The 17,215-nt window shown below is 34.4% G+C and overlaps 1 protein-coding gene across 2 annotated transcripts; it reads right to left on the reverse strand.

The window, feature by feature from the left end:
• Positions 1-5,423: 5,423 nt before the first annotated feature.
• On the reverse strand, positions 5,424-16,369 carry LOC128867631 (proteasome inhibitor PI31 subunit-like). 2 transcript variants are annotated; one of them, XM_054109045.1, is made up of 5 exons: positions 16,225-16,369; positions 8,540-8,702; positions 8,138-8,446; positions 7,978-8,072; positions 5,424-5,898 (listed from the first exon to the last, which is right to left on the reverse strand). In XM_054109045.1, exons 2-5 carry the CDS (start codon positions 8,690-8,692, stop codon positions 5,649-5,651), a joined length of 807 nt encoding a protein of 268 aa, XP_053965020.1. In that variant the 5' UTR covers positions 8,693-8,702; positions 16,225-16,369; the 3' UTR covers positions 5,424-5,648. The 2 variants fall into 2 exon arrangements, with proteins under 2 accessions (XP_053965020.1, XP_053965022.1); XM_054109047.1 differs by lacking the exon at positions 16,225-16,369 and adding an exon at positions 13,414-13,434.
• Between the last annotated feature and the right edge of the window lie 846 nt (positions 16,370-17,215).

Here is a 17,215-nt window from a genome sequence, read left to right on the forward strand (position 1 = left end):
AAGTAAAAGCAAAACTTAAATCACATTTCAAATTTTGTAACTTTTATTCCAAACACTTTGCAAATCATTAATGCATATGTGTCGCACAAATGTCGTATTATAAAAATATAGCAACAAGTTGTATACGTTTTTTTAAGTTCTACAAGTTTTTCTGCTTTTTCCTCTCTATACTGCTTTGCCCTGGTAAACTCTTGCGAAATTAACACTCTTACTGCTTATAAAATTCTTTTACATAGGTAATCCTCCAAATTTATATTGATATACTCGTACTTTGCGTAATTAATTTTTCTTTTAAGTTAAATTAATTTTAAATAAATTATAGAAATATATCAAATAGTTTTCTCGATGCAAGCATACTCATGCATATGTACTTTTTATAACAAAAAACTTTAATTAAGTTAATCGCCATTGTCAATATACAATAGCTTGTAAGTTATACTTCAAATTTTATACACACATACATATGTGCATTCTTAAGTATGTTTAATTATTTTTAAATTAACTTAAGTCTTTATTCATAGGCCCAAAATAGCTTCTTTGGCAGCCATGAGCCAACATTTTATGAAATGATAAATTAAAAGTTAAAAATAAATAATAAAATAAATATATATACATATAGAAATATGAATAGAGAAGAGAAAATATATATCTATTTCCTTATTTTATTTTTTCCTATTTTCATTATTGGTTAATTAAATATGTACGAAGAATAGCTGCAATATTTTGTTAGCGAATGTATATTATTTATAAATGCTTGCAACAATAAAAAATCTGCAAAAAATTGTAAGCATTTTGCTGAATAACGGGATTTAATTTACCGCAAAAACTTACAACTACAACAAAATACTGCAATATACCTGCATACATAATTACATATATGATTGTTTTTCATAAAAAACATTTTTTTCTATGCAAAAGCACGAGAAATCGCTATGCTCAATTACGTATGTATGTAACTTCAAACTGCCTGCTTAATGCTTATTAAGATTATTTTAAACTATGTGAACTATAGTAAATGTGGTTATCATTGATTACATAAAGTAAAGTATAAGTGAGTTTCATAACATGTCAGTGGTTATGGGAAAAATATTTTTTTTTTTTCAAAAATAATTGTAAATATATGTAATAAAATAAAAGAATATATAATATTATAAACTTGGTCCAATTTATTATTTTTATTTTACTACAATACATACACACTTATTATAATAAATCCTCGGTATGCTCAAAATATTATTTACAACTTCTCTCTTACGCATATAATTATCTAATTCACACAAAAGTATAGTGGATATGAAAATAAATATTATATGCGTATATAAATATTGTGTATACGTATTTAACAATGATTGTATGTACATACACATTTAAATTGTATAGAATTTGAGTATTTATATATATCTCAATTAAAATTATGTAAACATTAAAAAAAAAACAGCGGAATAAAATATATTTAGTATAAAGAAATATGGATTTTTGTTTTGTTAAGCTTAGTGAAGCCCAATGGTCGCTCATAGATGGAAGTTTCTTTTTATGCAAAGGGCTGCACAATACGCTTCCACAACTTATGATCTCATTATTTATGACCTCATCATTTGATGAATGAATTTTTCTAGGTCTAGAAAGAGATGGGAGTCGCTAGGGGCCAAATCTGTTGAATAATTCCAACAATTCGAACTTTAATTCATCGATTTTAACCATTGTCAAAATGCTCTTGTGACACAGTGCATTATCCTGTTGAAAAATAATTTTTTTCTTTCGCAAATTAGGTCTTTTTCACGATTTTTTTCCTTCAGCTGGTCTAAGTTGGCAAGTAACCTACATAAAAAACTCCTTTCGCATCCCAAGCCCTTCTTGGCTGATTTCTGGAGATTTCTGAGCCAAAGAACCAGGTTAGCACCACTCTTTGGCCTCTTCTTTCGATTTAGGATCATGGTAAGAGACAAAGATCTCATAAAAAGTGATTAATCGATGCACAAAATCCACTTTACTCTTTCGAAAACGCTCAAAATGTTGCTGAGAAAGTGATATTCGAATGTGCTTTTGTTCCACTGTTAGCGAAGGCGGCGTCCATTGTGCACACAGCTTTCTGAAACCCAATACTTCAGTCAAAATATTGCTTTTACCGTCCAATGGGATGACTAAGGCTTCTACTAAATCTCTTTCAGTCACTTGATGATTTTCCAATACGATTTCCCTGTATTGTTTTCTACAATTTCTGGTGTTGTTGCTGTTTGTTGGACGCCCTTGACGTGGATCGTCTTCAAGACTTGTACGACACGTTTAAAAATTCAGCAACTCATCTTTCTATTGTACTAATTGATGGCGAAAAGTCCTTATACCCTTTAACGTTCGCTCATAAATTTCTTTTGCTTTTAAGCCTTCCAAAAATAAAAATTCAATCACTGCGCGATACTTGATTTTTGTAGAAAATTATGTGACACGTCGATGCAAAATGACTTTTAAACAAAGAGTGAATTAACAGATTGAAAGGAACGGCACCTACGTTCATAACATGACAAAACAAATTAGACTAGTGGCAACACCCTCTTTTATCGAACCGCAAACCAATTGAACAACCTAGGGTTTTAACGGGTATACATATATGGAATTAGATTTTTAGTAATATCCACATAAACAGATTTTGACTCATTTAATTTTATTCTTCACTTCCCAGTCCAACTGAAAATATCGTCAATAAAATCTTATAATGGACTCGAATTCGTTCGATCCAACGGCTCGTACATGTGTCGTCAGCAAAAGTAGCTAACTTAACACATGGGCTGGACGTGGGGCTATGCAAAGTTCAATTCATGTAGCTTTGCCATTGTTGTGTTGTTTTGATGTAACAAAACAGCGAACAAACGCGGTACTCACTTTGAACAGAGCTTCCTCATAGTTAAATGCTCATGCAATATAAAGCCAACACGTTATTTTGATATCTTTACGATGTCAGCTAACTCACGCAACTTTACTTTGTGGTTATTCCAAACAATTTTATGGAGTGAAAACTTCCAATACGAGCAGATACGTATACAAAAGACAAAACAAAAACAGGCTTTTTAAATTATTTTCATTATAAAATATTTTATTTTACTGGGTTTTCATTATTAATTTCTGTAGAACTTCTTTTCATATATATATTGTACATACATACATGTGTGCGATTTTAGTGCTTTTTTAATCGCAGTGAAATACAAATTAGTTTCCCAAAGAGGCAATCTGTCTTTTAAATATGGTCGGTTTAGTGTGAGAAGTTGCCAACGTGCAATACATAAAACAATTGCATAACGAAAGTTGTGCATTTCCGCTACTCGGCACTTAATTAATTTAAAAAAATAGCTGTTGAACTGATGTAATTATTCTTATAGGTTACACGTAATTATAGATTTCTGTTGTTATATTTTTGTTTACCAGCAACTTTTTCCTTTCACTTCTCTTTTCTTTTATCTTCTTTGTTTTCATTAACCTAACTTTTCATGTGTGCTTTCAAATCACCACTAAGCTAGAGTGCTTTAGCGTAAAAAGTAGAAAATTAAAAGGATTGCTGTGGAATGATTCAATACTCGTACCCTTTTCTATTATTACAATTTTTGAAGTGAAAACTTCTTTAGAATCGTTGGGAGTGATTTGAGAAAAAGTGAAACGAAAAAAGCGACACTCTTGGCTACGAATATTACATATACACGTAGCGACGAACTAAATAACTTTTAGGCCAGCGCCGACAGCATGGCGCGATAGCCGAGCGGCTAGCAATGTGAGATTCCGATGCAAAATCCTTGGTTCGAATCACAAGAAAACAAATTTTTTTATACAGTTATTTTATTTTTTTATTTTATGATATATTTATGAGGAGCTTTTTTTCATGGCAGAAATACACTCGGTGTTTTGCCATTGCCTGCTGAGGGGTGAGCGCTATTAGAAAAATAGTTTTCCTTAATTTTGGTGTTTTCACCGAGATTCGAACTGACGTTCTCTCTGTGAATTCTGAATAGTAGTCACGCACCAACCCATTCGGCTACGGCGTTTGTTTAATTTTACTGATGCAAAAATGAGGAAAAATATATGAATAAAGTTTGCTTACTGTTTACACATTTTCCAAAGGTGACGGAGAACCAAAAAAAAAAGTCGATTTTCAAACAAATACGAGTGCATATGTGTAATTGTGTTAGAGTTTCGGTCACGCCCCAGCAAAACCTGCGTGCATATGTGTTTGTAACATTCAAAAAAATGTAATTATGTTAGAGTTTCGGTCACGCGGGTTTTGCTGGGGACGCTCATAATAGCAACCGCGTGTGTATTTTTATATTCGTAAATATTTTCATTTTTAAATATTTACCGCAATTATGCCGAAAAATAATGCAGAAAAGTGTCGTGAATATCGACAGAAAAAAAATCAATAAATAGCATCACGGAATTCATTCACGAAAATTTAATAAAGTATACACCAGAAGTATCGCGGATACTTAGAAAAGATTACAATAAAGTTCCAATGATTTTAAGTGGCGATTTTAACGTAAATTTTGCATTGGACACAGCGGTTCCTTTAATTGACGTTCTCAATACAACATTCAATTTAAAAATGTGTAACAATCGCACTGAATCGACAACACGATCAAAAACAACCATTGACGCGGTATTTCAAAGACATGTTGACAACATCGAAACCAAAGCATTTGTATCATATTTTAGCTATCATAAGCCACTCGTATCATTTGTTGAAATTGAAAACATTGAGGATGAATAATAATAAAATGAAGAAAATAAAATATGAACTTTATAGCAATATTATAATGAACCTATAATTATCTTGCTTCTAATGCTGCTTTCGTCTTATTCTCTCTCAGTTTGTTTTACGGAAGGTTTCACTTCTATCGCGTCTAACCGTTAGACTGGTATTTTTTTTATTCCTGCATTAAAAAAAAAAAAACTAAAGAACTACTATAAGAAACATCTATCTACTATCGCTCCTAGTCGAAGCCTAGGGCGGAAACAAAGCCAACAATTTCTACCAGCCGCTATACGCGTAATTTCGCTCCAGGCGGCGGTGGAAGAGCTGCCATTTAGTTTTGTGCGCATCCAAGTTTGTCGTGGCCGTCCTCCTCGCCGTCTTCCTTGTGAGTTCCATTGAAAAGCAATTTTGACAACATTTTTGTAGGTCCAATCCATTTTCGTATTTTAATTTCAAGATTGCTTAGACAACTACCAATGCGCCATTATTTAGTAAGATGAAATCTGCGACCAGTAGTTTTCTAATTTTATCTCACAATTTCTCTATTTTTTCGAAAGGTTTGGAAAGCGAGTTCGTTGAAGTATTATTTGGAAGTTAAATATATGATTTGGATTAATTTGGTGACTATTTAGTTAATTGCAAAAGTACTTACTATTTTTCGATGTCATTGTATCAGTGAAAAAGTAATATATGCCGAACGGCCACTTGGCCTTCTTATAAGTATTTATTATTTAAGCTCATTATTTTTATAGAAAAGTTCATGATCACACTTGCTAATTTTTTTCTATATTTTCTTAATAATTCTAGTTTCTATATCTTCTTAAATAAATTAAATTTTCGTTTCTAAAACGTTCACAATTTATGTACATAAATATATTTGCTCCCCAACTAATTTATTCGTATTAAACTAACTTTATCAAATAAAATCATCGAAACCCCAACCTGGGGGTTGCAGATGATTAAAATTGGGACTTGTCCCATGACCATTAGACATAGGAGTGGTGGGATAAATGCGTGGCATCATCCCTCGTGGACTTCGGAAAGTATTTGGAAATAAATTACCAGCAAAATCACCACTTCCGAATGGATGTAAATCACTGCGTCCAGTAAAGGGCAGGCCAAAGCTTGGGCTCGATGCCAGATGATCGCTTCTATAGGGATAATTTCTGAAAGCAAGTAAAAAGTAATTGAAAAATCTATTATACTTTTTTTATTATTTATAGATGTAAATCATGGCATAACATCTACCATGTAACGAAATAAGTTGATGTCAGTGGAGCGGTGTTTATTGTAGTTTTGAGAGGTCCGGCATAAGTAGGTAATTCGAAATGATGACAACTTGACTTATTTTCTTAGGTTTTTAACTTCTTTTTTCCTATTAAAAACTCTGATTTAGTAGCATATATCGCCCTACCCCAATTATCTTCACCAAATAAATACTTCGTGTACATATGTACTTGTATTTCTATCACAATTTCAATACTTTTTAATCCTTTCGAATAAGATGTAAGAATATTTTTAATACCAACTTCACTTGTACCAAATCCTATTTCGAATTTTACTTCCAAAGTACGATACTAAGTAAAATATCAAAATATTCTAAAGTAATGTAGCAGTTTACACGCTCTTTTAGGATAATACCATTAAAGCATGGCGAGAATAGACCTTCTGAAAAAGTGAGGATAGGCTACTAGCTACTATGTGTGTAAATTTTTATCATAACACCTTGCCATGTACTATCTATCAGTTGGATACTCTACGAAAAATCTTACAGATCAAATTTTTTATGATTTAAGAGCCGATTTTATCACAAAAAGGCCCACTCAGATACATACAGTGATGGGCAAAAGTCTGCATACACCCCCTATTTTCGTAGGTTTAAAGGTTTTTTTATCACAAGAAACTAAAAAAATCCCCTCTTTAAGGGGACATTTACCTGTGAAATTTCGAAAAAAAAAATTTTTTTTCATAAAATGTTAATATAACCGTTCAAGAATATGTCAAAAAATTTTCAGAACGTAAATTTAAGTATTTCTTATATTATAAAGGGTGATTTTTTAGCTATTATCCTTTTAAACAGTCAAACATCTTCAGTTTGGTCTATAATTTAACCATGAATCGTCTTACAAACGAAGAACGAAATCATTGAATTTTATTATAAAAATGCGTGTTCTGTTAAGAAAGGTTAAGATCCACTTTTTTATCGAAAAATTGTGTTCAGCGACGAAGCTCATTTTTGGATCAATGGGTACGTAAATAAGCAGAATTGTCGATTTTGGAGTGAAGATCAGCCAGAAGAATTGCACGAGCTACCAATGTATCCAGAAAAGGTCACAGTTTGGTGCGGTTTATGGACTGGAGGTATCATTGGACCGTACTTCTTCAAAGATGCTGCGAATCGTAACGTAACTGTGAATGGTGAGCGCAACTTTTTTTTGCCCCAAATGCAAGAGCTTGACTTGCATGACATGTGGTTTCAGCAAGACGGTGCCACATGGCACACAGCACGCGTAACAATGGACTTGTTGAGAGGCGAGTTCGGTGAACATTTTATTTCACGTTCGGGACCTGTCAATTGGCCACCCAGATCGTTCGATATAACGCCTTTAGATTATTTTTTGTGGGGCTATGTTAAAGCTCATGTCTATTCAGACAAGCTTGCTTCAATTAACGCATTGGAAGACAACATTAAAGCATTTATATGTTAGATACCGGCCGAAACATTGGAAAGAGTATGCCAAAAGACACGTTAAAGACATGCGATGAAGTCGTGAGAGAAATTCTCTGCAGAAGATTTTCGGATATTTGTGCATTGGTGGCGAGAAATAATTTATTGTATTTTTAGCTTTATAAAGGTAATCGTTTTCATATTGAATAATAGTACAGATACATTTTCTTCTAATGAGAGATTGTTAGTAAATATGGTCATGAATTTATTTTACACAGCATAAAAGAAGAACTGGGAATCTTTCTAGATATATTTGTCTAAAATCATTTTTTTTTTTTTTTGTTTGGGTTATGACTTTTCCCAGCACACGAACGTAGTGAATAACAATGGTCTACATCTGAATACTTTTAATAGGCACATTTATCGTATCATACATATATCCCGAAAACGGTTCGTAAGCGTACGTTCAAATGGAAAACTAACTCAAAAGCTATTATAGGAAGTTTTTCATAACCAACACCCTAATATACCAAATATTCGTAGTGGGTAACCGCGCAGTGGGTAATTAAATGCTTACCTCTGATATATAGTTGAATATGATGATAGAGGATTCATATCAGTGCTCCCGCCTAATTCTCTGCTACTTTGTGAGTCTCTACTCATTTCCAACACCTTTAAATAGAAATGTAATAAAAAAATATGATTTTTCTAACTCAAAATATCACTAAAATACTTACCGGTTTAATTAATTGCTTTTGCAATCTTTCAGCCAGCTTCTCTGCTTTGGGTATTAACGCTTTTATTTGGTTATTACTCTTTCCTACTCTATCGATGTGTTCTTCAACGTTAAATACGAACGAAGAACTTCGTTTATCTTCCAGATCGGCCAATCTTATGATTAAACCATTTTCGAATTCCTTAGCACTCAATGTATAAATTGTGCTTTCGTGGGAATAGCGTAGTACATAAGTTTTACTATTTTTATTCCAACCATCTGGCAAGAATGCACAATTGTCTTCACTTTGCTCTGATGGGACGAAGTGAGTCTGCAGGCAGAAAAAATGGAGTTTTATTCAATTTCCGTTACTGACTAAAATGATTAAAAATACTATATTATGCATATGTATGTGTGTATATACCTCTTCACCAATGCCAATGCAGTTCATTCTACACTGAATACAAAGTGTAAAATGCGTGAAAAGTATTGCAACATCCGATTTGTTTCTAATAGTTGGTTTATAAATTTTGTAGAGCATTTCCAAGCCCCCGAGATCATCTGGACTAGCAATCATGTTAGTGCTTCTGAAAGAGAATTATAATTAAAATACTTCAGTTAAGCTACAAATTTGTCTTGTCCTCGTAGATTTTAAATATTTAAAACTAACTATGAACATTTTTACTTAACCATTAATGAATATTTTAAGAACATCCTCTTATTACAAAAGACTATTTCATTTTTTGCATCATGGAGGCAATCTTAATGTGGTATAGAGAGAAAACCTGTACTAAATAGTAAATATTATATATAAAATTATCATGGCTTCAAAACAGATATGTTGTTACACTACCTAGATCGAATCCATTAAATATTGTTGCAGCTGCCTTACTAAGCTCTGCTCTGACTAGTGTTCTACTTAGTATTGCAATCAAGATCATCTAACAGTATGCCCATGAAACATCGAAATATAGAGCGCGCCTGTCCTCAATGAGTAGGCTTAAGTGGGATCTGACTAGGTGGCAGTATAGACTTCGCCCAGTTTGGATATATGTTTGGTATATCGGGGTCCATCTGCGAAGAGCGAGTCCTGCTGCAATATCTCTAATCGTCGCAACCATCAACGTGAACTTACGAAGAAATTTCGTGATATGTCAATCGTATTATCTGAATGGCATGATGGCATACAAATGCAAACGGATCGCAATATCTTTTCAGTTCAAAATAGTTTTTAAGTCCCGCTACGTTGCTTTTCTATTTAAGTTCGAGTGATAGCGAAGGATATGAAAAAATTATGAACCGACGACAGTTCATAATAAATATCCAACCATGGACTGTCACTCCAGCAGCATTCCTCAAACATATATAGGAACAACAACAAAATAATGAGGCAACTAAAGAAACGTAGTAATCCATAGGCATCGTCAAGGTGCACTGTTCCAATGCTTTTTCCCGAGAATGGCTGGAAAAAGAGATAGCAAAAATTCCAACCTGCGAAAACAGCAAGTTCATTCTTGTTGAGAGTAGCACAGAAAGGCTAATATGAGCGAGTGTCTAGATTCCGGGTCCTTCCTGTAGTTCAGTAGAACTCCTCACACGCATCGGTGTTCAGAACAAAGATCTTGACACGACTCTCTAGAGAATATACTCGTGCACCAGGCAGAAATCCGCTACCACTTCGGAGGCGGGCTCCCACCTGGTACTGGGTATCGAACTTGGGTCTCTCAAGGTGCTGAAGTCGAAGTACGGATGCCGTCCTTACCTACATCTGGGGCGAATCCATTTCCGTGTCCAGGATAAGGTGGAGGATAAAGCGTAAATATACTCAGTCTTATGACTTGGAAGAAGATGGAGTCTCCAACCTAAGCATACATTATGGTTGTATACGGCATTTAGGTTAAATGAAGCGGGTCGCTTATGGTCATGCAAGTCTATTATTGCAACAAACTCATCTCGAAACTCCCCCAGCCACCAGAGGGAATCTCCCTGGTCTCCTACGCCGACGACTGCACGATAATCTCATCGGGCAATGACATTGATGGCCTATGCACAAAAGTAAACGACTACCTCGCCTGCCTTTCTCGAGGGGGAAGGAAAGGAACTTACACGAGGAACACCACCTGGACAAAGAAGGTCAAGCTGCAACTTAAGGTGAAAGTCGATGATACACAAATTCCGACGGTAAACAACCCCAGAATATTGGGAGTTACCTTTGACAGCTGGCTCTCCTTCTCAGCGCACACAATCGCTATTGCAACTAAAGTACAGAATCGCAACAAGGTCCTTAAGTCGCTTGCCGATAGCACTTGGGCCGACCGGTTCTAAATTACGCTGCGCCTGTCTGGTCACCTGGAACCAGTGATTCGCAGTGAACGAAGCTACAGACCTACAATTACGCGGACGAGATCCAGGACAAAATAGACCGACAGCTATTGGATCTGACTGTGTACAGACAGACAATCAACGACATTCATAGGGAGACCCTTACCACCTTCTTAAGCTCCCGATCCCCGTATGCCCCCATCACCGAAAAAGAGCTCCAACTTCCCCGAGAGTCCCACGTAACCTTGGCACAATTACGTTCCGGATGCCGTCCCAGGTTAAACTACTACTTATCCAGAATCGACCCCGACATACTAAACATATGTCCGGCATGTGAAGGCATCCCGCACGACACTAACCACCTCTTCACATGCCCCATCAAACCCACTCTTCTAACACCACTCTCCCTCTGGACCCAACCTGTCGAAACAGCTAGTTTCCTGGGCCCACCGTTAGATGAGCTAGACGAAGACGACCGGATATTACACTACACTGACAGGGCAAAGTTACTGCTACAACAACAACATTGCAAGAAACTCAGTCAACTTCGGAGAGGACAGATTACATCGTCCCAATGGTAACTTTCAACAGGAATTATGCCACTCTCTTTCCATCTAACGAAGAATGGAGTAAGGAATTCTCATAAAACAACTTCGACACTACAGTCTATACAAATGGCAGTAAAATGGATTGTGGTCTTGTACCTGGTATATATTCTCATAGACTCGGAATTGGAAAATCTGTGCGTCTCCCTAATAGCAGCAGTGTCTTGCAGATGGAAGTACTGGCAATTGGGGAAGCTTGTAGGCTACTAATCACACATTTCTCTTTAAAGGGCAATATCGCTATTCTTTCGGATAGCCAAGCTGTAATCCAGACACTGGATTTGACTACAACAACCTCTAAAGTGGTGGAACAAAGTAGGAATAGCCTTACCACCTTGACTGAAAACCATAAAGTATCCTTAATCTGGGTCCCGGGACATCAGAACATTGAAGGTAACGAAAAAGCAGATGAACTGGCAAGAGGGGGATCTGCCATGAATAACGCTCTTACAGAACCGGTATTCACACCATTATGTGCAGTCAAGAATGCAATTTCCCTAAAATACCTTCGAATCGTGGATTGTAGGTGGAGAGACCAGACGAAATGCAAAATTAGCAACCTCAAGCTATCGTCGACATTGATAAAGATGAAATGACGGGACGCCTGTAGACTAACGGCAGTCATAACTGTTTTTTCGTCTAACGGAGAACAAGCTACCAAAATGGGCATCCCTCACAACACATGGTCATAGTTGTAAACAACCGGAGAAAAAGGAAACAATCTTCCATTCCCTATGTGAATGCCCTGCCCTATGGAAGGACAGAATGTTAACCTTGGCCAAACCGAACAACTGTATGGCTTAGACGTCAACAGCCTAATAAGGTTCCTAGTCCGCACAGAATGGATATAGCCTTGCTGTTAATAACTGTTAAACAAGTTGGTAACGAGGATGTGGCAACAAAATGGTGCGGAAGCGCTAGTTGGATTCTGGATGAATCACCTCTCTAACCAACCAACTAACCAAAGTAGATGCTTTTAGTGTTGCTATGAGCTCATAATCTTTTATGAAAACATAATTTTTTAGTATAGGTAATAAGTATAAGTCGAAGATATTATCAGAATTTCGAACTTTTTGTAACAAATTTCAAATTGAAACTGCTGAGGATTTGAATTAATTTTTTAACCATTTTGCAGCATTTTCTTCTCTTCAACCGTTCAAACATTGTATGGAAGAACTTGTTCAAGACTGGCACTAAAAAGAAGATTAAGCTAAAAACAATTTTTTCGCCACATACAGTAGAATTCAAAAGATTCGTGCTTTCGTTATACGAGTATGGAGAAAATGCGCACCAGGAAAAAAATTATCAAAAATCAATAAGGTATTTCAAACTTTCATTTTACTACACTAAACTTTAATGTGCTGTAAAACTTCACAGAGTTCATTTTTTTAATTCTGAATAAAAAGTTTGGAATTTCGAGGGAAATGTCTCGAAGTTTTATGAATTTTGTATAAAGTTTGAAAGTTTTATTTACATGGTACTCGTTATGAAATGTTTTTGAAATGAAAATTAAAAAAAATAAAAGAAAAATAGGCAAAACTGATCAAAATATCGCGTGTATGTATATAGATTTCAAATATATAGTATTTCCAGCGTAATGCGAGTAATTATAAATAGAAAGCGGGGAACTCCAAATTTTAAAGTGTAAAATACCCTGCAGTCAAACTTACTACCTTCAGACTACCTTACTACCTTGCATCTTCTACATTTTTTCAATGCTAGCAAGTGGTAGTTTTAATATACCGATATTCTACGAAATGCTAATAGTCAGCCTATACATCAGCATCACACCAGTTAATGAACTAATTAGCGTACATATCAGTATAATGCCTTTTAATGAACTAGTTTTCGTCCAATACCAATTTCCTGCATCCTTACTTAATACATTCACTATTAATAAAATCTGTTTTAATTAAGAGATTTTGAAAAGTGTTATTAAAATATTATTATAATCTACGCTTCACTCAATTGTATTTGCCAACAAATCGATGTCAGAACAAATATTGTTGTTTTCATTTGCTTAAAGCTATCAACTTTATAGCCCCTTGCTGAAGAAATTTTGCTTAGAAAAATATTATGTTCCCCTTATTTTCGAACCTGAAATTTTCAAAATATCGAGTGAACCCATTTGCTTAACAGGCAAACCCTGATTGCGGCTTAAAATCAGAAGTGCTTCAAAAATATTAAATGCTGCCTCAATTCACAGAAAGAAAGTAATACATCCAATTAGTAACAAAACAATTCTCTATAGCCTTTACTATGGCAATCAATAAAACACAATGTCGGTCGCTTTAAAGGGCGGAAGGTGGCGCAAAATTAATCACATTATCGCGTCGTACCGGAATCACGTTTTAAGCTGCGGGTGCCATACCTTAGCCATCACCGGAACCATAGCAAAAAGCTGTTCTGCTCAAGCATATGGGCATCACTGTAAACGATTATAGCTCAAAGTAGAGGTGCCATACCATAAAGCCGTATTAACCGTAGTATTAGCCATAACGATATTTATGTCATCAATTATTGGTGCCATAGCAATAAGAAGCTGATATTTAGATATATTATCATTTATTTAAGCATTTCGAAGTGCAGAAACTAAAGAGAAGATAACAACATGGACAGTGACGAGGAAATTAGCATTTATTAATTAATATAAAGACATTATAATCGTTTACCACAATGTACCAAATCACATTACAAATGGATATGGTTATGAAATTTAATTAGTCTCTACGGTTATGGTTATGACTATGGAATTATGACATACCACCTCTAATCGATTACAGTGTTGCCCATATGTTGGTTCGATCAGCAAAATTTATGGCGTTATGGTTATGGTAATTGGTTTTTTCCCGTAACCGTAATTTTACATATGTTTTGATAATTGCGATAAAAATTTTTATATTTAAAATGAACGACGAAAAATTAATTGACTCAGTGGAAAATGATCCGTGTTTTTATGACAAAATGCAAATGTAGTCATTAATTCTGTTCTTAAATATCAGCTGTTTATGGCTACGGTTTGATTAATCGACAAATGCTATTACGTTGCCGTTATGACACCACTAATTGCAGCTTAACACTTATGAGCTAGACAGTTGCTGTACACAAACAGACAAGAAACTTTAAATATTTGTTTATTATTTAGAGTAGTAAAAAAGTTTGTACATTTAGAGGTATTTATTATATGTACGTATGTTTGCATTAAACAAATTTTCAACCAAAAATAAAACAATGCTCACTTTATTACTTCAAACCTCGCTTTCAAAGAAATTGTGTAAGGTATCAAATAAAATTAAGAGGTAGTACGATTTAAGATTTTTTGATATTTAAACAAGAAACGCATTGAATACAATAAAATAAGCTTTTTAAGCATATATAATATTTAAAATATTCGTATGTAATATATATTTTATTTATTTACACGTTACTCTAAAAATATTCGATGCGAATAATTCGCACGCTTAAACTAGTAAAGTAAATTTTGTTTTGCATGCATCTTTAATTGATCATTTTACAACTGGTGCACTTCTAGTCGCTTTCAAACTAGTGTACGCTAAGTAAACTAGCTTTTTACTGTAGGGACATCACACATCTGCATAACTCTTATATCATTTGTTTACTTCGTAAAAAGTGACACACACACATGAGTATGTTTGTATTTATTTTACAATGAAATAATTACCTTCACTGATGAAATTTAATTTCTTTATAAATAAATGCATTAGTTAGCCGATTGTAACTAACAAAATGCTGATTCATTTCAATACTCTGTATGCGTGAGAATTTACAAGTTTGCATTGTATATTCCACTATGAAGCTTTGGCAAATTGAGCATTTTTTTGAGAAAGACTTTGCAATGAGAGAACAATCGGGTGATGATCACTCCCTATGCGGCATATGGATAAGCTTAGTTTGAAACTCTTTTTGAGCTTTTAGAGGAACAGAAAAAATTGAGAAAGAATTGAAAAAATTGAGAAAAAATTGAGAAGAAACTGAGAAAAAATGTAGAAAAAAAATAATTTCCATCACAAAGGAAAGCAACTTTGTTTCCGCTTTTTTTTATGGATAGCACCGAAATTAACGCTTGTCGGAAGAGAAAAATCTAAAATATTTTACACTTAACTTGGATATCTGTGAACATAAACACAACACCGCATTCGTTAATATGTTTTTCTTCATAAATTTACTCTGAGCCAAAGATATCGGTTTTTGCCGCATTCTGATCATTTACGACAGGCGTTGATTTTCGGCTGCCATTCGAAGGAAATGTGCCTCGAAACATGAATAATCACGTTTTTTTAATTGTAATTATATTATATAAGTATACATTTTCCATCGGAATTAAACAATTTTAAACTTACACTTTTCTAATTATGTGAGCTGAATGTAAAATGTAATAACTTTTATAATACAGGTTGGAAAACCGTAACATTTTTAGTGGGACACCCTAATGTACATCTTGTATGCAAATGTATTCCTATGTATGTATATGTCTACATATAGGTATTTGAAACAAAAAGGTATTTCCCATGCCATTCAAAATATTATTTCCAACAATTTATGATCTCACACACCCGAGCAGTTACGGTGAACTCACAATATTGAGTCTTATAATAAATAAAGAATTTTATATTGTGCAGAAGCACTTGCATTTAACTGTTTTATGCATACATAAATGACAAAACTTTGATAAGCAATACCTCGAACACTATATCTACTGTCTACTAAGTTAATTTAAAAAGAGGCATTATTTCGTCATACAAGACTCATCCAGAATATATCAGGTCAATAAATTAGATCCTATGGGCGAAATAAGTGAAAGAAAATAAATGTAAAAACCTAACCTTATTTCCTAAATAATTTTTACCATTCATTTTATTTCCATTGTACTCGTAATGTTAGAACAAAAAGAGTAAAACTTCATATTTGATTGCGTGTGAATACTAATTTTTTAATTTAAGTAAAAAAAGTTTTTCAATTAGGTTCAAGTCTGGCGATTTTGATTGTCAATGATTGTGTTAACCCTGTTATGTAAGTTAGACCTGAGTTAATGAGAAACTATTATTTATTAAGTTAACCATTATCGTGAAGAGATGATATTATTTTGACTGCAGCTAGATGTCAATATGTATTTAAATCTCATATAAGAAAATTCATTACAACAAATATCACATTTTCGTACCTCTTTAGCGCACTTTGTTCATAAGCAATATATATAATTATGTATGTATGTATTAATTCCAAGAATATGTTTAATAAAGGCCCTGCTAGTATCTAACTATTATAAAGTTAATGGTTGTCTGACGCAAACTGACTGCGCCTCGTTGAGCTGGAGGTTTAAATATATAGTCGCAATATAAAAGCTTTCGCTCTCTTTTCGTGTGAGTGCAACGTCATCAGAAATCTCATTTGTTGTAGCAGGTCTACTGTAAAGCCTACAAACATTGCTCCGTGAAATTAGGCGCAATTATTGAGATCTCATTCATTTGGAACACATGCCAAGCCATGAATGGATTTTCCGGAAACCAAACGTTAAGTAGCTGTCGTAGCCACAAAGAAATCGAAAGTTCCGGATCACTATCTCTGCTACTGCACTACTTTGACGAGAGCAAAAACGCTCTCCTTTCATCAATACTTCTTTGGTTGTCTAACGGACCCGAGTCCATGAATTTTTAAATTCTTTATTAAACTTGCTAGCATCTGGTTTTATTTTTAGCTAACCTCAACTAAAATATCCCAATCGTCACAGAATGCCTCCATATAGATTAAAAATAAAGGTGGCTACAGTTTTCCTTAACTGTATTCACAAAACTTTTTCTTAGCACAGAGACCAAACCGATGCAGTCGATTGTAAACGGTTAGGTAAGTAGTGAGGAACCTTATATCGGCTCTATTTAACGACTTAAAGTGCTTACTAATGGACAGGTAGTCAAATAACTTCGCACATACGAATTTCAAGCAACGTACCCTCACCAGGTGGTTGGACTAGAGTTAGAGAGGTGTAAGATGAGTCGGTTTTAGTTGACATGTGAAAAAAGAAATCAGATATGGTTCACAAATTGCACATTAACTGCAGTAAAAATCCAACAGATATTGTTTGTAGAGCATTACATTATACTCTTGGGCTCACTGTGGTGATGGTGTCGGGCAAAATAAAAAAGCACTAAGTGCGG

This window comes from Anastrepha ludens, chromosome 6 (assembly GCF_028408465.1).
Source record: "Anastrepha ludens isolate Willacy chromosome 6, idAnaLude1.1, whole genome shotgun sequence".
NCBI classification, from domain to species: Eukaryota; Metazoa; Arthropoda; class Insecta; order Diptera; family Tephritidae; genus Anastrepha; species Anastrepha ludens.